The 22,408-nt window shown below is 40.1% G+C and overlaps 1 protein-coding gene across 2 annotated transcripts; it reads left to right on the top strand.

Annotated features, from left to right (window-relative positions):
• Positions 1–1,192: 1,192 nt before the first annotated feature.
• Positions 1,193–8,462, top strand: CLEC12B (C-type lectin domain family 12 member B). 2 transcript variants are annotated; one of them, XM_045781374.2, is made up of 6 exons: positions 1,193–1,283; positions 2,831–2,929; positions 4,458–4,676; positions 5,191–5,345; positions 5,523–5,638; positions 8,248–8,462. In XM_045781374.2, exons 1-6 carry the CDS (start codon positions 1,193–1,195, stop codon positions 8,309–8,311), a joined length of 744 nt encoding a protein of 247 aa, XP_045637330.1. In that variant the 3' UTR covers positions 8,312–8,462. The 2 variants fall into 2 exon arrangements, with proteins under 2 accessions (XP_045637330.1, XP_045637329.1); XM_045781373.2 differs by having other exon boundaries at positions 8,161–8,462.
• The last annotated feature ends 13,946 nt before the right edge of the window (positions 8,463–22,408 follow it).

Here is a 22,408-nt window from a genome sequence, read left to right as displayed (position 1 = left end):
TATAAGACTTTTTTTAAAAAAGATTTTTATTTATTTATTTGTTTGAGAAAGAGAGTGCACAAGCAGGATGAGGGTCAGAGGGAGAAGCAGACTCCCTGCTGAGCAGGGACCAACCCCCCCCCCCCACCACCACCAAGCAGGACTCCAGGATCCTGACCTGAGCAAAGGCCGATGCTTAACACTGAGCCACCCAGGCGCCCCCGCCCCATAAGATTATTTTAAAAATGAAATGTATATAACCTCTAGCTCAAAGAGGCTTCAAGGCTTAAGGATGCTCTAGGGATTCCCCACATCCAGGGGTCCATGTGAATATCCAGCACTGTTTGTTCTTGCGGTTGCCCCAAACTCCATCTTCCGATTTTTAGAACCTGAAAGATTGCATGTTTTCTATAGGAATTTTAGCTGCATAACAATGACTGTTGGCTGCCCTCAGGTTAAACACCAACTCAACAAACAAATTAAAAAAAAAAAAAAAAAAGCAAATGCACCATACCACGTGCTAGTTGTTATTTGCAGGGCAATTATTCTTTTAGGGATTTAACCCTGCCAGAGGGAGCTCCCATTCATGCCCAGTTTTAACAGGTATCAATTTCTTCTCTATGCCCCATTACCAACACAGTCTCTCTCCCTCCCTCCCTGCCTCTCTCTGTCTCTGTCTGTCTCACACACACACGCTTGTATTTCTTAAAACAGCGGCCAGGTGTGGGTGGTCTTTACACAGTTTCTTTCTGTTGTATGCGTATCTCTCTGATATGAGTGAGTATAAACCAGATCCAATGTCTTCATACAGGATTAGCTGGCCTTTGACACACGTAAAAATGACAACCGGACCCTTTATTGAATAATTCAGAACAGCCTCTACCCTGAAGATCATGGGGACTCCCCATGAAACCACCGTTCCCTCTCTGCTTCCAAGGACCCCTTTTGCTTCACAAGAAACAATGTCGGAAGAGCAGACACATTGAGATCTATGATATTCTGATTTCTAAAGAGAATATTTGACTTCTCTCACTTTCTCTGCAAAAAAAAAACCCTGATTGTCATACTATCTTTACAGAGGGGCAGTGGGGTGTGTCTTGGGTCAGTTGAGTGTGTTTATAAAAATTCCCAGCCTTGAGAAGAACATCCTGTTCCTGGGCCTGAAGATATTGAAACATTAATTACATAATTTATAGTAGTGTTTTCTTCTACAATGTCTGAAGAAGCGACTTACGCGACACTCATGTTTCAGGATTCTGTTGGAGAGAGAAATAACCGCGAAAGAAATGACCTAAGGAAAAGAGGTAGGAGTTCAGACAGCACGACGTGACCTTGGGGAATGCGCAGGTGATAAATGCTTTGGTTCGATGCTAAAGAGAGGTGTGGTGTGGAATCTTTAAAATGGAGAAGAGCTGTGGAATACACTCGTAGAATGAGTGTCCCCAATTTTGGCCAGAAAACATGTGGCTTCCAAGACCTCTTTAAATTGTGTGGTATCACGAGGCATCTCGAAGCTCTGTGTTATAGTGAAACATTGGACGTGACGGAAATTGAGTTTGGGGGCTACTAGAATTCTTTTTACAAATGAAATCCTTGGTATTTATACTTTGTGAGAGATGCCAGGCAAATATTCTTTTAGTGACCAGATTGGAGGTCACTAAAATAGAGAAAGCAGAGGAAATTTTTCTTTTCAAAGGTATAAATAACTGAAGAGAGAAATAGGAGGACAGGAGAGTCAGAAATAGACAAGAGATAGTTTCTGTTTTGTAAGTAGGTTAACATTTTTTTTTAGGGAGTGGAAATTTCTAGTATAATTAGTAGTGTTGAATCAATAATAACAATATCCATCTAGTATTTTATGTGCATTATATCATATTTCTATCAAAATATAATTGTGAAGTAAATGGAATAACATTAGCAAAACTGAGTCTGAAAAAAAAATTAAATGATTTAACCAAGTTCCTACAACTGGTAAAAGCCCAAACTCAGGGCTAGTCTTTAGCTCATTCCCTTATCCCCTGTTGGAAGAAATATTAATCTCTGTGGTCAGGAATCCAGTTTAGTATATCAGACTATATCCCTTATTTTCAAGAATCTGTTGACAGTTCAGGCTGTTTCCCCAAATCATCTAAAATATGGGAAGTACTTTCTTCTTCTCTTAGATTTATTTTTACTTTAAGTGTGTGCGTACGTATGCACATGTGTGGTGGTTTGGGGTGATATACCAAGAGAATTGGAATAGGCTTGTTTTGAGACTAGTAACAGCTGTTATGCATTTTTATTTGTTTGTTTCAATTATAGCCGTAATCCTTGAGAGAAAAGGAGTTGTGGGTGTGATGTATGTGCTAGCACACCTGGAAATTTGCAATCCATCTGTCTGAAATACGGGGCTAGATGCCGTGAGATTCTGAGTTAAGAAATATTGTAGGTTAGACTGCACATTCATTTTGTCTTTCATTCCATACTCATTTGTTATCTATGAGATGATAAATAGACTGGATAATAGATAAAAATAAAATCCACAATAACACTTGCCTTGTGGCTGTTTGTAATCTCAGAAACTTGAGGTCTCTCCTACTGTCAGGATCATCCAGAAAATCAGTTTCCACATCTCATACATGTATTTAGTAAACTTAAAGAAGAAGGGTGTGTGATGATGTAAAACAAAAACCTGAAAATTAGGAGACACTCTTAAGGGAAAGGAGAATGGTGGGGAAGAGAAGTGGAGGAGAACTGATGGTGAGCCCCTACCACCCATCATTTTAGGTATTTTCCAGATGGAACATTGAAGAGGTAAGGGAGAAATAAACAACTCATTCGTAGCCACAATTCCTCTGTTGGCTTTCTTCAGGGTATCCAGCATCTTCCCCCACCTGGCGTCAGGCTGCCCTGAGTCTGTTAACTCTTTGTCTGATGCTGTTGATTGGGCTGGTGACCTTGGGGATTATGTGTAAGTATATTTTCATCAAACCCAAGAAAAGTAATTAGGAAACACATGTGTAAACTATGTAAATTCCGGTTTGATTATATTAAGTGATCATAGATCCTTCATTCTCCAAGTCTCTAAGATAAGCAGGGGACGGAATTATGATGAGGATCTTGCCCTAAATCCATTGTTTTCTCTTGATAAGCTAGACTGGATTATGAAGATAACTTTTATATTTCTCTTCATTGGTTGGAAGAAGGAGGTTCTTTTCTGCATAGAAACATATCCACTTATTATCCCAATGGTAAGAAATAGGGAGCCAAGGGAAGGAAGAACATGCTGTTTCATTCACCCTGAAGACTTAGTACGAGACTGGCTTAACCTACTCACTCAAGACTGTTCTAGTCTAGAAATAGTTTGCCTGCTATAAAGGAAAAGGAGATACAAATACGGAGGAATAGTTGCTTGAGATACCTTACTCTCTAAACAGAAAGTTGAACCTCCACGTAACAATGGAAGCTCCACTCCCAAACACAATAGCCAAAAAAAGACTATTCCCTTGGTTCTGACCCATCATTGAGCCATCAGGATAGGGAGTCCTGAGCTTATAATAAGTGGCAGAATATCCTGAGAATCTGTACTCTGTAGGATATTGTTAAGGATATGATGGGCAGAGTAGTGAGTTGGTGTAGTATTCCCTTTCAGGAGACTACCAGTCATCAAAGTTTATTTTCTGAATGATACTAGCATCTTCCATGCTACTTTCATTTATTTTTACATATGTAAGATTTCTTCGATAATTAGAATTTAGACCTACCGATTTGGACATATAAATAGGGCCTAATGATGTAGCTTGCTGTTTTATTTTATTTTAAAGATTTTATTTATTTATTTATTTGTCAGAGAAAGAGCACAAGTGGGGGGAGGGAGAGAGGGAGAAGCAGACTTCCCGCTGAGCAGGGAGCCTGATGCGGGGACTCGATCCCAGGACCCTGGGATCATGACCTGAGCTGAAGGCAGACGCTTAACTGACTGAGCCACCCAGGCATCCTGTAGCTTGTTCTTTTAGAAAGAAATATGATGTTCTAGCAACAGTAACAGATGTTCAATAGCCAATCATTATGAAGATTAGCAGTTGATCTTCTACAATGATGTATATTTTAAAAATGAAGATGAGAGATGCCTTAAAGGATTATGTTCCTATTAAAACAACAATTCCATGAACCAACTTCAAATAGAAAAAAGTATTTCCAGTAAATGAATGGCAAAACGCCCAGCACTGCCTTAGATTAAATGTCAAAGATATATAATTATTAATTCATTATTTTAATACAAGAATAATCATATTTAAAATCTCCATAAAATTATGAGGATGATCTCCAAGCAATTTGTAATAAAAAGGCATCTGGTGTGTTTCTTCCATGATACCTCAATTATTGGGAGCTACCGATAAATATTAAACAACTTGAGAAATATTTCTGTGTTAAGAATTATCTATGGCTAGGATGAGAATGGGAGGTTATATGAACTTGTCTCCTGTTATGTCTTGGAGTTTTGCAGACATCTAATGAAATTAACTCAGATTCAGAGAAATTAAGTCAACTTCAAAAAATCATCCACCACCAGCAGGATAATTTATCTGAGCAGCTGAGCATCTACAGAAACTTTCCCACCGAGGAGGAGTTTCTCAAATCACAGATCGCCAGTCTATTGAAGAGGCAGGGACAAATGGCCATCAAACTCTGCCAGGAGCTAATCATTCACACTTCAGGTAATTGGGGCCTACTGGCCAGTCAGGTCCAATCCTTTGCCCCAATTTGCATTGATCACGTGCACCACCTCATTGCGTGAGAAAGTTGTGTTCTCCAATGACTTCTAATGATATCACACTAAATTTATAGAAGGCAAGGAAAGATATCAATCTTTTTAATATTTTTGAAAACACAGAGGTGAATTTGGGAAGCTTCTTGAAACGATACCAACCCGGATACTTCAGCTTCTCCTTTTGTGAACTATTTTTGGGTGATCCTGATGTTTTAAGAAGCTAACAGTATAGCTTGTAATTCTGAGGCCAGGAGACTGGGCCCTGAAGTGAGAATTTCAATCACTGTTGCTCCAGCCCATAATTGGGAGTGACTTCGTTTTCACAGGCTCTTAAAGCGGTAGGGTTCCAGAACGCTGGGTCTCAGACCCGCTCGTCAAGTTCAATTATTTAGTTTCTAAAACCTTCCCCAGTCACTCCAGCATTATTTAATTTGTACTAATGGGTGTAATTTCTTTTTCAGACCACAGATGTAATCCTTGTCCTAAGATGTGGCAATGGTACCAAAACAGCTGCTATTATTTTGCAACCGATGAGGAGAAGACCTGGACTAACAGTAGGAAAAACTGCATGGACAGGAACTCCACCTTGGTGAAGATAGATAGCTTGGAGGAAAAGGTCTGGTTGACTCTCCTTCCCTGTTTAGAGAAATTATTCTTGTCATAGAAAGTAAAACAAGTGGAATGTGTGACTTACATAGTAGGAATTCACTGCATTTTGAATGGGAATTAACATCTTACTTCTGCACTCCAGAACGTGGTTCACACATGACGTTGTTCCCGTTCTCCCTCTCAGGATTTTCTGAAGTCACAGCCATTACCCACATTCTCTTTCTTCTGGTTGGGCTTATCATGGGACCCATCTGGAAGGAGCTGGCTCTGGGAGGATGGTTCTGGTCCCTCTCCATCCTTGTAAGTCTCTAACTGTTGGGCGTGGTGGAGGGGGGCGGGCAGTAAGCTAAGAATACTAAAAAATGGAATACTAAGAAAAGCATCGCTAATCATAAGAATTATAAATCTAGATACAAAAAAAGAGTACAACATACAAAGAAAAGAGAGCTTCAGTAAGAAATAATGAAAGCAAGAGTACTTAATTTCGTGTATGTGACAAACTCATGGCAAGAAACTGAAGCTTATCTATTAGTTTAAATTTATTTTTTTTAATTTAACAAACAAATAATACTTACACTTAATTTTGTTTGAAGCGGTATATAAATATTAGCTCTGTGATAAAAGCGCTGTTATATTTCTATTTTATGGATGAAACAATTGTCATAGAGAAATTAAATAACCTGCCCAAAGTCACTGCCTCCTGAAGGGTAAGATCAGGACTGAGGGCTTCTGTGACCATGAGCGCGATCTCTCAACTCCCCTGGCTCTCCCACACTGACAGTCCCGAGGGTGGTGTTTATCAGAAGAACATACATTAACACATTTATTTAAATTCAATAATTGTCAGCCATTTTCTAGCAGCAAGTAAGTGTGAATTGATAGATTAGCTTAACAATTAGAGTTTTGTGATGGGGATTTACCAATTAGATTATATGGCAAATGTTTTCCATGACTTAAAATGAGCTAAATCTGCCACTTCAAGATTTTGAAGAATATTTAAAGTATATACAGGATATATGATACTTTGAAAATTACAGTTTTTGCAACTATTTAAAGTTATGAAAAACAGGTGTTATCTTAAAAATATGGAAAGAAACACAGTCTTGTACAATTTTCTTAGCAACTACAAACCCAATATTTTGAGGAACATGGCTCATCACAATTATATTAAAATGACACAGTTGTATTTGTATTTTTAATATAATATATTGGCTCCTTTCTGGGTGTGGTAGGCTTTTCTCCACCTCCCTTCCCATCAAGTTATTCATCTATTCAGCTCCCTCCTGTCTTAGTCCTTAATGCACGTTGTCAAATTTTCCTGAAGCTGAGTTATCATCACTCATTTCCATCAAGGATACTGGGCTTCAGCTATGACTCCCCCAATTCCGTGAATAACAAACAAGGACACGTCTATACTTTTCTCCCTAGATATACTTTATCTTCACCCATTTCCCACAATGCTGTCATGGTTTTTTCTACTCACACCAATTTCCCGCTTTCTAATGTCCACTACTGGTCATATTAAATCAGTGAGTCTGGTTTCACCAAAATAATCATGGCGACAAGCACGTGCAAAGTAATAAACATCCAAACAAAAATGACAGTCACTTCTTCTCAATGGAGCCATACTGGGCATGAGATGATTACAAACTAATCTGAGGTATTGCCGCTACGCTGAGGGTTTACAGAACAGGACCAGGACACCCTGTAAGTGCTGCTGTTTCCACTTTGGACTTTAAGAAGATGGGTCCCCTCTCCCAAAGGAGTTGTCATCATCCTGGGCACCTTCACTCACTCCTAGCGAAAATACAGAGGAGGTGGCTCCCCATGGCAAGGTTCGGAGTCTGTGGACACTGATGCCCTGAGGCTGTGGCTGTCACACTCGGGGTGGTGGAACTGAGTTTGGAATCACCCTCCCTACTGAGTAAGGCTGCTCTCGGCAAGTGCATACGCCAAGGGGAAGATTTAGTAAGCCCAGCTCTGAAGCAAGAAAAGAATACTGCAGTGCATTGCAGACCATTTGAGTAAAAAGGCACACGGGGATTTAGATCTGACGAGCATAATTTTGTAATGACATTTTTAAAAAAAGATTTATTTATTTGAGAGAGAGAAAGCGCATGGCAAGCATGGAAAGGGGCAGAGGGACAGAAGAGAGAGAACCTCAAGCAGACTTCCAGCTGAGCCCGAGCCAGAGGCAGGGCTTGATCCCACCACCCTGAGATCATGACCTGAGCTGAAATCAGGAGTTGGTGGCTTAACAGACTAAAGCCACCCAGGCACCCCTGTAATGATATTATTGAAGAGTTATCACCAATTCCTTAGCAGAGGAACTAGAGACCGATATCAGAACCACATCTATATAATCGTTCATTTTCTCTCTAGCCCCTATCTTATTCTCTGTTCACCTTCCACATATGTGTGTATACATATATAAAACACAAAATGATATTTGTACGTAATGAAATGTAATAACTTTTTAGCCAGAATATGATTTTATTTGTCTGTTTGTCTTCATAAAGTTCCAAATAAAGAAATTCTAGTGCTTCTAATATAATCTGCACTGGGGAGTTTCTATTGTGATAATGGAGAGCATACAAATTCTCAGCCAGAATTTAAGTATCCTTCTTAAATAATTCTACCCAGGATTATGACTAACTTGAAATGAAACACTCAGATTTGCCAGCTTTAAGAACTTTGATATGTCATGGAAACAGAAGTCTCTCAAAGTTCAGATAGATAGCCTTTGTTAACTGAGAACACTGAATTGAGATTAAATTTCAAATATGAAATTTGTAATTAATTTTAAGTGGATTAATTTTCAGATTCAGCGCTAAAGAGTATGCCCAGATCAATGGATCCAAAGGATGTGCCTATTTTCAAAAAGGAAATATTTATATTTCCCGCTGCAGTGCTGAAATTTCTTGGATTTGTGAGAAGACAGCTGCGTTGGTGAAGATTGAAGATTTGGATTAATATGCTTCTTCCAAATTCACCAAGATTTAGGGGACTTGTGGTTAAATTCATGTGAAGAAAGAGAAAGCTACCCTACTAGAGCCAAAAACAGATGAAAAAATGACTGTGTATTTAAACTATCAGGCAAATAAACTTCACAGAATGTTCTCCACTTCATCGTCTGATGCCTTTTGATCTGATGTTCTGGTTATTACTCGGGACCCTGGGGAATATCTCTTCCATGGCCCTATTATTCTTTGTTTTTTTAATGATTTTTTATTATATTATGTTAGTCACCATACAATACATCCCCAGTTTCCAATGTAAAGTTCGATGATTCATTAGTTGCGTATAACACCCAGTGCACCATGCAATACGTGCCCTCCCTACTACCCACCACCGGCCTATCCCATTCCCCCACCGCCCTCCCCTCTGAGGCCCTCAGTTTGTTTCTCATAGTCCATAGTCTCTCATGTTTCATTCCCCCTTCTGATTACCCCCCCTTTCTTTATCTCTTTCTTCCCCTACCGATCATCCTAGTTCTTATGTTCCATAGATGAGAGAAATCATATGATAGTTGTCTTTCTCTGCTTGACTTATTTCACTTAGCATTATCTCCTCCAGTCCCGTCCATGTTGCAGCAAATGTTGAGAATTCGTTCTTTCTGACAGCTGAGTAATATTCCATTGTATATATGGACCACAACTTCTTAATCCAGTCATCTGTTGAAGGGCATCTTGGCTCCTTCCATGATTTAGCTATTGTGGACATTGCTGCTATGAACATTGGGGTGCATATGGCCCTTCTCTCCACTACGTCTGTATCTCTGGGGTAAACACCCAGTAGTGCAATGGCCGCCATGGCCCTATTATTCTATCTGAGCATCAGTGCACTGAATTCCCTCTCTCAGATAAAAGATTCTTTTCCTGCTTTGTTATTACATATGCACAAGTGCACAGGGGGGATATGTAAATATTTAACACCCAGAAATGACACAAGACACAGCACTGGAAAGATAATCAGGAGACCCTGCTGTGATAGCGGTCTGGGGGATTCTGGACTGGGCGTCCTGGGGGCTAGAGCAGCAGCACTGTGCCAAGTGATTTGGAAATACCTTAGTATCTTAGCAATGGTTTGTTGTACCCGTGTACCAGCTTTGTAATACAGGTGAAATAGCACATCAATTGGGGCGCCTGGGTGGCACAGCGGTTAAGCATCTGCCTTCGACTCAGGGCATGATCCCGGCGTTATGGGATCGAGCCCCACATCAGGTTCCTCCGCTAGGAGCCTGCTTCTTCCTCTCCCACTCCCCCTGCTTGTGTTCCCTCTCTCGCTGGCCGTCTCTATCTCTGTCGAATAAATAAATAAAATCTTTAAAAAAAAAAGAAATAGCACATCATTTAATATTTACATCTCATTTATTTAGACTAAGCAATCTTGAGATTATTGTTTGGGTAATCTGGACATTATTAATAGAAATTTATAATCTTTCCATAAATGTTATTTCCTTTAGAAAAATCCTAAAAAATTTCTTGACTATAGTAGAACCATTATATTTTATTTTTAAGAACTTTCCTTTAGCATAGTAAGTCAGTGTCCCTGAGCTTTGGATGCCAAACCTTGTACATCTAGAGCTTGAGAGTTTTTCTGGGACAAAATCACTGGTTTAAGAAGATTGGTGAAGGTGGGGCACCTGGGTGGCGCAGTCGTTAAGCATCTGCCTTCGGCTCAGGGCGTGATCCCAGCGTTCTGGGATCGAGCCCCACATCAGGCTTCTCTGCTGGGAGCCTGCTTCTTCCTCTCCCACTCCCCCTGCTTGTGTTCCCTCTCTCGCTGGCTGTCTCTCTCTCTGTCAAATAAATAAATAAAATCTTAAAAAAAAAAAGAATATTGATGAAGGAGATTGTTTTTATTTGCTCTTCATATAATTGTATAGCTATGTATAGGTTAAAGAAAACAGTAAACCCACCTGTAATACTGATTTGTCTAAATCAGAGATGTAGAATTTACTGGGCCAACTGATATGATCCAAGTTCTCAGCTAGGTGCATTTCAGAATATTTTGACAGTTCTTTAAAAGAACATCACCATACAGACATCCAGCAGCCTGTTACTCTCTAAAGAAGTAAAATTGTGAGCTAATGACATTTTATATATGCACTAACTAAAAGTCTAGAACAAAGGAATGTGAAAATTTGGTGAAAATTATAAGCAAAATATATTTAAACACAAATTTTAAAACATAGACAATAATTTCATCATAGTTCAAGTAAACAGCCTTTACTAATTATCATACAGGACCGAAATACAAGTTACATATACACAGATTAAAAAAGCAACTATATTCCTTCATTTCTTTAGTAGCTTACTGTCATTGTCATTTTCAACAAAGATAAAATTATTCATTAAAGGTCAATAATTCTGCACCTGACTCCCACACATTTGGGTTTTCTTTATTCCCATGGGAAAGATCATTTCTTCTTTTGTTCTTCTATTTCTAACCATAGAAAGATCTGCTATTAATAGTTAAAATATCTCCATTGGTTATTTTGTTCCTATAAAGAGGTTACATTTTTTCCCCTGGTATCTTGTATCTTTTCATTCTTCTCTCATGCACACTCTGACTTTCACACTCAGTAAAAGAGAACATTTCTGTTTCTGACCTGAGTGGCTCTGGAATTTGATCAGATCTGATTGCTCATAGACGTCTCCCTGCCTTCCTGCCATCGTGATGTCATCCCTGGCAGCCTTTACAGAGGCTGAGTAAACCCAAAGGTCTTGAGGACTCACTAACCTCTTTGCTGGAATAATTTATCCCCCATTGCTTTCTGGTACCTTGGCTTATAAGACATGGCATTTGACAGGAAGTTCTTTCTCTCCCTCTTACACAAAATTTCTAGGAGATATCACACACACACTTACATACACACGTGCACACACACACACACGTGCACAGAACAAATGTACTGTCAAAATTCCTGGGGAAAGGCCGTGTTTTGTATTTATTTTGGATAACCATCCTTCCCTCATTGAAGAGTTATGTGGTTTCCAAACTTGTCTTCACGTAAGATTTATACAGGTAGTCCCCCTTAAAAGGACAGATTCCTGGGCCACATCTCAGATCTGTAGACTCAGTGACTGGACGGCAGGACCGCAGACACTCCAAGTTTCACAAAGTCCGTTGGCGATACTTAACTCAGCCTGGGTATTTGACAATATTTGGATAAATGACCTCAATATTAGCTTCCTTGAGCAAGTATGTTCAGAGGCAAAGGTGGTGGAACCATCCTCAAATTGAAGGCTCTTTCTTTTTGCCCTTAAAAAAATTATTTATTTTTATTTTATTTTATTTTTTTCCAGCTTCATTGAGTTATAATTGACATACAACGTTGTATAAGTTTAAGTCATAAAACACAATGATTTGATGCATGTATTTATTGTGAAACGATGCCCACAATAAGTTTAGTTAACACATCCGTCATCTCAGTCGATGGCTCTTTCTGCAACGTTAGCAAAATTAGTTTGGTTTGTGTAGACCAAATTAACTCAGAGAAGGTCAAATTGGGACAAAAGTAATTATAAACCTCAGCTATTTCATTTTTGTAACCTTGTCCAACAACTCCTTAATGAGGAGGTTGGTTGGGGTGGTCAGGGTAGAGAGGTAATTTGCAATTCGATCCATCTGACTTTGTGGAAATAGTTTTCAAATCAGCTGTACACTGAAATTATACTGAGGAGCCTTGAGGAAACGCTGATGCCTGAGATTATCCCACCTCTTAAGAATCTGATTTAATTGATCGAGGGTGTGGTTAGGTTATTGAAAAAATTTTAAGCTAGCATTATGATTCTAATTTTCAGCTAAGGTTGAAAACCACTGGACTGAGACCATTCTAATGACCGTTATGTTGGTGCAGGGCTACTGTGTTGGTAAAATAGCCAATCCTCCATCATATATTAAAAGAGCAAGTGAGCTAGTCCCATTGGTGATGATTTCATGGCTTTGGGACAGTGGGCATTGTGACTGTGATCTGAAGCTAGGGTTGATGGTATAATCGAGGCTGGATCCTGAGCAGTTCATGTGTAATCATGCCTGTATACGTTTGTTTATATGTGGAGAAAGATGTGAAGGACATGTTATTAATGCTCTTTTCCTCAGGGCAGGTATAATGATAGTAAAACAGGACAGGAAGAAGACACAATTAACTTTTAAAATTGAAAATTCAATGTGAAGCAGAGAATTGAAGAGATGGTCAAATTTAGCAAGGCGATCCCAAAGCAAATGCAACGCTTCATTCCTCGGGTATGTTAGTCTTGCTGAACAAGTAACGAAGTAATAACATGTTTTTTTCTCTCTCCTTCAAGATGTATAAAATATAAATGTAATAAAGTGCATCTCCCCTCAGTACTCTTAAAATCTTAGCATGATTTTCAATAATCTACAAAGACTAGGATTAAACGTAGAACCCACTGAGGTCGAAACACACTGGTTCACACATTAAGCCATTTTCCATGGCCCAGCAGTTCATTTCTAATTTTATTCTGTATAAACAACCTATGATCTTCTTTCAGCTTTCATAGTCATGGGGCCTAGTGATCTTGAAGCAATTGGACTAATTAAATGGCCACCTCTAAATTACTGCTTGTTTTGTGGCTACCCAAAGACTCAGGAGAAAATTTGACATGAAAGGATATTTGTGACTATTTTGAGGACCAGAAGAACTTGGTATTTCTCTAGGGGATTTTCCTCTAATCACTGTCTATAATAAATATATATATAGAGAGAGAAATTATTTTCTCAACATTCAGGTTCAACGTTTGAGGTGAGAGTGGTGTGTGACCTTTCAGTTGCTTAGCTGTCCATAAGACACTGTCATAGGTGTAATACTAGAGGTATCTGGTGAGTGCTATATGTGGAAATACTGAAGAAGGATTGATAATGCAGCTTTGGGTGTATTCACCCAGAAGATGCTCTGTGTTTTCTTCATGTTCTAATTACTTCTTCAGGTTGGGATGCATTTTCCATTTGTATACTCACATGTAACTTCATTTATGGGTATAAGTCAAATCTGTACAAGTAATAAAATATAGTCTGTAGCTAATCATCATGCTTCCTAGATCTGTTTGGACTGCGAACATTTTCTTAAAATTCCTAAAAGAGGAGGAGTTAAGATGGCGGAGGAGTAGGAGACACCGTTTTCAGCCGGTCCCCCGAGTCGAGCTGGATAGGTACCAGACCAGCCTAAACAACCACGGAACCAGCCTGAGACGCAGGAAGACGCATCTGGATCTCTACAAATGAACATCTCCAGCGCTGAGTATTGAGGTACGAAGCGGGGAGCCATGAAACTGTGCACAGATATCGGAAGATAAACGGAAGGGGGAGGGAGCCGCCGCGTTCGGGCGCCGGGAAGCGGTAGCCACTTGCACGGGAGAGCGGGCGGGGCTCGCGGACGGCACCCGCAAAACAGCAGACTGAGACCGTGAGCCCGGTGCGTGCCACCAGGCATCTCGCGGAACCCCGGAATCCCGGTGCGCTCACTGGATCCAGACTGAGACCGGGAGATCCGGGAGCGCGCGGGACGGCTGGCGGCTGGCGGCGTTAGAAACACAAAGGACAGAGACGCGCCAGCCCTGGAAGTGAGGGCTGGGACGCCGGGTGTGGGGCGCACATCCCGGGACGCTGCAGGGTTGAGCAGCACCAACAGTAACAGAGTTAAAGTGGTCAGAACATTAGTAGAGAAAGGGCCGCAATCCCTCTGTTCTGTGACAGAGGCTGAAATTTGGCCGCTGCTGCTCTGACTCTCAGAAGAGGCACAGCAAACCACCAGGGAAAGCCGCCAGAGAACAAAAGCCTGGAAATACCGGCTCAGGGAGTGCCCATCCCCATCCCCCCTCGCAGGGGACACGGAGACTCTACCCAAACAGGGTTGCCTGAGTATCGGCGCGGCAGGCCCCTCCCCCAGAAGGCAGGCTGAAAAATCAAGAAGCCCACAACCCGAGGCGCCGGGGTGGCGCAGTCATTGAGCGCCTGCCTTCGGCTTAGGGTGTGATCCCGGCGTTCCGGAAAGGAGTCCCTCATCGGGCTCCTCCGCTGGGAGCCTGCTTCTTCCTCTCCCACTCCCCTGCTTCTGTTCCCTCTCTCGCTGGTTGGCTGCCACATAAATAAATAAAATCTTTAAAGAAGAAGCCCACATCCCTAAGATCCCTATAAAACAAGGGGCACGGCCTGGGACCCAGTCAATAATTTGGGCTTTGGAAACCCCGCAACCTCTCTTCATCAGAATGACAAGAAGGAGAAGCCCCCCCCAGCAAAGAAAAGACAGTGAGACTGTGGCCTCTGCCACAGAACTAATGGATATGGATGTAACCAAATTATCAGAAATGGAATTCAGAGTAACGATGGTCAAAATGATGAGTAGAATTGAAAAAAGTATAAACGAAAAGGTTACTGAGAATATAGAATCCCTAAGGACAGAAATGAGAGCGAATCTGACAGAAATTAAAAATTCTATGAGCCAAATGCAGTCAAAACTAGAGACTCTGACGGCCAGGGTCGCAGAAGCAGAGGAACGGGTTAGTGAATTGGAGGATGGGTTAATAGAGGAAAAAATGAAAATAGAAGATGGTCTTAAAAAAATCCACGCCCACGAATGTAGGTTACGGGAGATTACTGACTCAACGAAATGATCCAATGTTAGAATCATCGGCATCCCCGAGGGGGTGGAGAAAAACAGAGGTCTAGAAGAGATATTTGAACAAATTGTAGCTGAAAACTTTCCTAATCTAGCAAGGGAAACAAACATTCGTGTCCAAGAGGCAGAGAGGACCCCTCCCAAGCTCAACCACGACAAACCTACGCCACATCACGTCATAGTGCATTTCGCAAATATTAGATGCAAGGATACAGTATTGAAAGTGGCCAGGGCAAAGAAATTTCTCACGTACCAAGGCAAAAGCATCAGAATTACGTCAGACCTGTCTACACAGACCTGGAATGAGAGAAAGGGTTGGGGGAGCATATTTAAAGCTCTTTCAGAGAAAAACATGCAGCCAAGGATCCTTTATCCAGCAAGACTGTCATTCAGAATTGATGGAGAAATAAAGACATTTCAGAATCGCCAGTCACTAACCAATTTTGTAACTACGAAACCAGCCCTACAGGAGATATTACGGGGGGTTCTATAAAAGTAAAAAGGCCCCAAGAGTGATACAGAACAGAAAGACACAGCCAATACAAAAAAAGACTTTACTGGCAACATGGCAACATTAAAATCATATCTATCAGTAATCAGTCTTAATGTAAATGGTTTGAACCATCCCATAAAGCGCCACAGGGTTGCAGATTGGATAAAAAGAAATGACCCATCCATTTGCTGTCTACAAGAGACTCATTTCAAACCCAAAGATGCATTCAGACTGAGAATAAGGGGATGGAGTACCATCTTTCACGCAAATGGTCCTCAAAAGAAAGCTGGGGTAGCAATTCTCATATCAGATAAATTGGATTTTAAACTACAGACTATAGTTAGAGATGCAGAAGGGCACTATATTATTCTTAAGGGAAGTATTCAACAAGTGGATATGACAATTATAAATATATATGCCCCCAACAGGGGAGCAGCAAGATACACAAGCCAACTCTTATCCAGAATAAAGAGACATATAAATGAAAATACATTAATAGTAGGGGACCTCAACACTCCACTATCAGAAACAGACAGAACACCCTGGCAAAAACTAAGCAAAGAATCAAAGGCTTTGAATGCCATACTCGACGAGTTGGACCTCATAGATATATATAGAACACTACACCCCAGAACCAAAGAATACTCATTCTATTCTAATGCCCATGGAACATTCTCAAGAATAGACCATGTTCTGGGACACAAAACAGGTCTCAACTGATACCAAAAGATTGAAATTATCCCCTGCATATTCTCAGACCACAATGCTCTGAAATTGGAACTCAACCACAAGGAAAAATTTGGAAGAAACTCAAACACTTGGAGACTAAGAACCATCCTGCTCAGGAATGACTCGATAAACCAGGAAATCAAAAATCAAATTAAACAATTTATGGAGACCAATGAGAATGAAAATACAACAGTCCAAAACCTATGGGATACTGCAAAGGCAGTCCTAAGGAGGAAATACATAGCCATCCAAGCCTCACTCAAAAGAATAGAAAAATCTAAAATGCAGTTTTTATATTCTCACCTCAAGAAGCTGGAACAGGAACAGAGGGACAGGCCTAATCCACGCACGAGGAAGCAGTTGACCAAAATTAGAGCTGAAATCAATCAAGCAGAAACCAGAAGTACAGTAGAGCAGATCAACAGGACTAGAAGCTGGTTCTTTGAGAGAATCAATAAAATTGACAGACCACTGGCAAGACTTATCCAAAAGAAAAGAGAAAGGACCCAGATTATTAAAATTATGAATGAAAAAGGAGAGGTCACGACGAGCACCATTGAAATTGGAAGGATTATTAGAAATTTTTATCAACAGCTATATGCCAATAAACTAAGCAATCTGGAAGAGATGGAATCCTTCCTGGAAACCTATAAACTACCAAGATTGAAACCGGAAGAAATTGATTCCTTAAACAGGCCAATTAATTATGAAGAGATTGAGTCAGTGATAAACAACCTTCCAAATAACAAAACTCCAGGCCCGGACGGTTTTCCTGGGGAATTCTACCAAACATTCAAAGAAGAAATAATACCTATTCTCCTAAAGCTATTTCAAAAAATAGAAACAGAAGGAAAGCTACCAAACTCATTCTATGAGGCCAATATTACCTTGATCCCCAAACCAGGCAAAGACCCCCTCAAAAAGGAGAATTACAGACCGATTTCCCTAATGAATATGGACGCCAAAATCCTCAACAAGATACTTGCTAATAGAATCCAACAGTACATTAAAAGGATTATCCATCACGATCAAGTGGGATTCATACCTGGGATGCAAGCGTGGTTCAATATTCGCAAATCAATCAGCGTGATACATCATATCAACAAGAAAAGACTCAGGAACCATATGATCCTCTCAATCGATGCCGAAAAAGCATTTGACAAAATACAGCATCCTTTCCTGATTAAAACCCTTCAGAGTGTAGGAATAGAAGGTACATTTCTCAATCTCATAAAAGCCATCTATGAAAAGCCTACTGCAAATATTATTCTCAATGGAGAAAAGCTGGAAGCCTTTCCCTTAAGATCAGGAACTCGACAAGGATGCCCACTCTCGCCACTATTATTCAACATAGTACTAGAAGTCCTTGCAACAGCAATCAGACGACAAAAAGGGATCAAAGGTATTCAAATTGGCAAAGAAGAAGTCAAAATGTCTCTCTTTGCAGATGACATGATACTCTATATGGAAAACCCAAAAGAAGCCACTCCCAAATTATTAGAAGTTATAGAGCAATTCAGTAACGTGGCAGGATACAAAATCAATGCTCAGAAATCAGTTGCATTTCTATACACGAATAACGAGACCGAAGAAAGAGAAATTAGGGAATCCATCCCATTTACAATAGCACCAAAAACCATACGTTACCTTGGAATTAACTTAACCAGAGACGTAAAGGACCTATATTCTAGAAACTATAAATCACTCTTGAAAGACATTGAGGAAGACATAAAAAGATGGAAAGATATTCCATGCTCATGGATCGGAAGAATTAACATAGTTAAAATGTCCATGCTACCCAGAGCAATCTACACTTTCAATGCTATCCCGATCAAAATACCAAGGACATTTTTCAAAGAACTGGAACAAACAGTCCTTAAATTTGTATGGAAACAGAAAAGGCCCCGAATCTCCAAGGAACTGTTGAAAAGGAAAAACAAAGCTGGGGGCATCACAATGCCGGATTTCGAGCTGTACTACAAAGCTGTGATCACAAAGACAGCATGGTACTGGCACAAAAACAGACACATAGACCAATGGAACAGAATAGAGAGCCCAGAAATGGACCCTCGGCTCTTTGGGCAACTAATATTTGATAAAGCAGGAAAAAACATCTGGTGGGAAAAAGGCAGTCTCTTCAATAAATGGTGCTGGGAAAATTGGACAGCTACATGCAAAAGAATGAAACTTGACCACTATCTCACACCATACACAAAAATAAACTCCAAATGGATGAAAGACCTCAATGTGAGACAGGAATCTATCAAAATTCTAGAGGAGAACATAGGCAACAACCTCTACGACATCGGCCAAAGCAATCTTTTTCATGACACATCCCCAAAGGCAAGAGAAACAAAAGATAAAATGAATTTATGGGACTTCATCAAGATTAAAAGTTTCTGCACAGCCAAGGAAACAGTCAGAAAAACTAAGAGGCAGCCCACGGAATGGGAGAATATATTTGCAAATGACACTACAGATAAAGGACTGGTATCCAAGATCTACAAAGAACTTCTCAAACTCAATACACGAGAAACAAATAAACAAATCAAAAAATGGGCAGAAGATATGAACAGACACTTTTCCAATGAAGACATACAAATGGGTAACAGACACATGAAAAAATGTTCAAAATCATTAGCCATCAAGGAAATTCAAATCAAAACCACACTGAGATACCACCTTACGCCAGTTAGAATGGCAAAAATAGACAAGGCAAGAAACAACATTTGTTGGAGAGGATGTGGAGAAAGGGGATCCCTCCTACATTGTTGGTGGGAATGCAAGTTGGTACAGCCACTCTGGAAAACAGTGTGGAGGTCCCTTAAAAAGTTAAAAATTGAGCTACCCTATGATCCAGCCATTGCACTACTGGGTATTTACCCCAAAGATACAGACGTAGTGAAGAGAAGGGCCATATGCACCCCAATGTTCATAGCAGCAATGTCCGCAATAGCTAAATCGTGGAAGGAGCCGAGATGCCCTTCTACAGATGACTGGATTAAGAAGTTGTGGTCCATATATACAATGGAATATTACTCAGCTATCAGAAAGAACGAGTTCTCAACATTTGCTACAACATGGACAGCACTGGAGGAGATAATGCTAAGTGAAATAAGTCAAGCAGAGAAAGACAACTATCATATGATTTCTCTCATCTATGGAACATAAGAACTAGGATGATCAGTAGGGGAAGAAAGGGATAAAGAAAGGGGGGTAATCAGAAGGGGGAATGAAACATGAGAGACTATGGACTATGAGAAACAAACTGAGGACTTCAGAGGGGAGGGGGGTGGGGGAATGGGATAGACCGGTGATGGGTAGTAAGGTAGTAAGGAGAGCACGTATTGCATGGTGCACTGGGTGTTATACACAACTAATGAATCATCGAGCCTTACATCGGAAACCGGGGATGTACTGTATGGTGACTAACATAATATAATAAAAAATCATTAAAAAAAAAATTCCTAAAAGAATTGTGTAGATGATTGTGAAACCAATTGTGATATAATAATAATAATGATAATAAACTTAAAAATTCAAATACTCTGAGGAAAAGTCCATCTGTAAAATCAGGGGACACAGTCTGAGAGAGGACAGGAAGATTAAGGCTAATGTTCCAGTTTTGGCACAGAGATGGATGGTAGAACAGTCCACAGCACAGGTGGACCTAATCTCCCAGTTTCTCTGCCCAGCCCCTGCAATGGGAAATTGTCCCTTAATAGATCAGCGAGCTGACAAGGTAAATCTCTATTTTAAGGGTCAAAGTAAGTAGTTTCTGGAAGACCAAACATCTATTTTTAAAAAGCCACACCGGGAGAGAATGTCTTCTATTTCTAGCTTGGGAAGACAGATGTCTTGGTCGTTTCCCATCCAGAGCCTCTATGATTACGCATTGCAGGTGCTGGTGCTTGGTTTGTAGGTGGAGAAATGCAAGTCATGAAAGACCCAAGGAGGCTTCTAGGCTGCACCAGCAGGAGGCGGTAGACTACCAGTAAGACCAGCAGGTGTGCGCCAAATAAGGACTTGGAAAGTTTTGTTCAACATTCTGGATGTTTGCTCTACATTGAATGAATTACCTCATAATCAGAGAGAGCATAAACCAAGATTATAGAAAAATCAGCCGCCTCTTGACTATTAGACTAACAACCAAGTGAAAAACTCGTAGACACTAGGCACTGCTTTTAATCTCAACCCTCGAACTTTCACGGTACTGAGTAAAGGCAATTTATATTGGTATGATACAAAGAACTTCTAAATTCTTGCTGGGTTCATTTGGTAATGATGACAAGTCATGAGTTTCTGATCTATTTCCTAGATTCTCAAGTCTTTTATAATTGTTTTTTTTGGAGGAGTAATATTCTAAGTTTGATTTTTCCCTAAGCAATTGGCTTCATCATTCAATCGGGTAATTTAGAGTGGAATAATCAAAAAACCTACCCTCCCTAAATCAGATAACTCTCCATAAATACAAAAAAATGTAGGTACTTTAAAGGAGGCCAATAACTCCTTTGAAAACATAAACACATGTCTTTGACTCAATTCTTGCATGATATTTTTCAATTTTAATTCAGAAAAATAGAATTTAAAAATATTTTAATTCATGAACTCAATGTACAAACCTGGTTGATCATTTGCAAATGTCACAAAGTTTCATTTTGTTCCTTTCTAAGTAATAACTGTGAGTAAGGAAAGGGTTAATGTATAGGCAGGAGGAGAGAGGAGGCCCTTGACTCCCCTGACTAGACTCACACAGAGGGCTACTTGACCAGGTTCACACAAATTCCAAATGTGGAGAAATGCTGAGGTGGACAAAACCAGAGATAAGGTTGGCACTAGATGTTAGGGAGGTTTTTTTGTTTTGTTTTTGTGTTTTATGTTTTGTTTTGTTTTGTTTTGTTTTGTTTTGACAGCTAGGTTGTAATCATAGACAATGACCAGACCTCAGAGAAGTGAGCCATTAAGGATGTTGTCAGTAGTCCTTGATCAAACCAAGACGGCACAAGAATTTCAAGGCCACAATCTTCCCAGTCAGTTCTCAATAAAAGACTGCCCGCGACACACAGTGGCAACCCATTCGGGACCCCTCTCTAGAGAGCTTTTCTCTTTCCTTTCTGCTCTCACCTTCGCTTAACAAACTTTCACTTCACCTCACCCTTTTACGTCCCAGAGATTCTTCAACTCCGTGAGACAGGAACCAGGTAACCCTGCAACGACTGTAGCAATAACTAAAAAGTATGTTAAAATAAAAGATTTTTCTTAGAAATAAAAGAATTTTTTTAAAATTCTTTTTATTGAAGAAAAATTGTAGACAATTTTTGACATCAGTACCTCAGAATTTTGGCTGTTTAAATATGGATTTTACCTCAGCCTTAAAAAAAATACCTAAATTTTACATATAAATGTGCTTTGCTGCATTATTTTTTCATCTTCTAGTTTAGTTTGTGTTTGACTAGAGAAACAACCTAACAGACAAGTATTGATTATATCCTTTCAGCATCTGGGTTTGATCTATTTTTACTTGGAAATTATGTCCTCTTGTCTTTGAGGGACTCTATTTATCTATTTTCCAGGCACCCTGAATCCCTTCCCTCATAGCAACACAGACGACCACAGATCCAGATCTGAACTTTATGTTTTGGTAAAAAGTGGTTGGTTTGATGGGTAGACATGTGACCCAAGCAAGACAAATTATATATATTTATGTATATATATATACACACACACAATTGGCTCAAATTACCATTCACACACTCACACACATATGAATAGTTGCAAATAGTACTTACGTACTTAGCTTTTCCCCAGAATTATTTATATAAATTATTTTTGTCACCTAGAGACAAATATTTTGTGAGGCTGGAAGTTCCCAAGAAGTTTGTGTCCCTTTAAAGTATTTCAGTTTTAAAAAGGGCCTTATTTCTCTCTCTCTATCTCTCTCTCTCTGTGCCTCCTCTCCTCCTCCTCCTTCTCCTCTTCTTTCTCCGGACCCTGAACAGAGCAAGGGTCAGGAAAGGCAGGATCTTGGGAGAGCAAGGCATCTGCTTTATTCCAAGCCCCATCCTACACAGATGGACATACACCCCTGAAGGCAGAGCAGGCGATGCTGGATGCCTGCCAGAGTAGAGGTTGGGGTGGCCTGGGGTATTATTCTCCAATTAAGGAGCACCTTGGAGCCCTGATTGCTGGAGAAGCACAAGATTCC

The sequence above is a fragment of the Ursus americanus genome, chromosome 25 (assembly GCF_024610735.1).
Source record: "Ursus americanus isolate L20-20 chromosome 25, mUrsAme1.1.p, whole genome shotgun sequence".
NCBI classification, from domain to species: Eukaryota; Metazoa; Chordata; class Mammalia; order Carnivora; family Ursidae; genus Ursus; species Ursus americanus.
This window is presented reverse-complemented; position numbering and strand designations above follow the sequence as displayed.

Coding starts and splice junctions, on each gene's coding strand:
- CLEC12B (XM_045781373.2), top strand. CDS start 1,193: ATGTCTGAAGAAGCGACTTACGCGACACTCATGTTTCAGGATTCTGTT. Junction 2,930..4,457: donor GGTGACCTTGGGGATTATGT/GTAAGTATATTT, acceptor TATGTCTTGGAG/TTTTGCAGACATCTAATGAA. Junction 5,639..8,160: donor TCTGGTCCCTCTCCATCCTT/GTAAGTCTCTAA, acceptor ATTAATTTTCAG/ATTCAGCGCTAAAGAGTATG.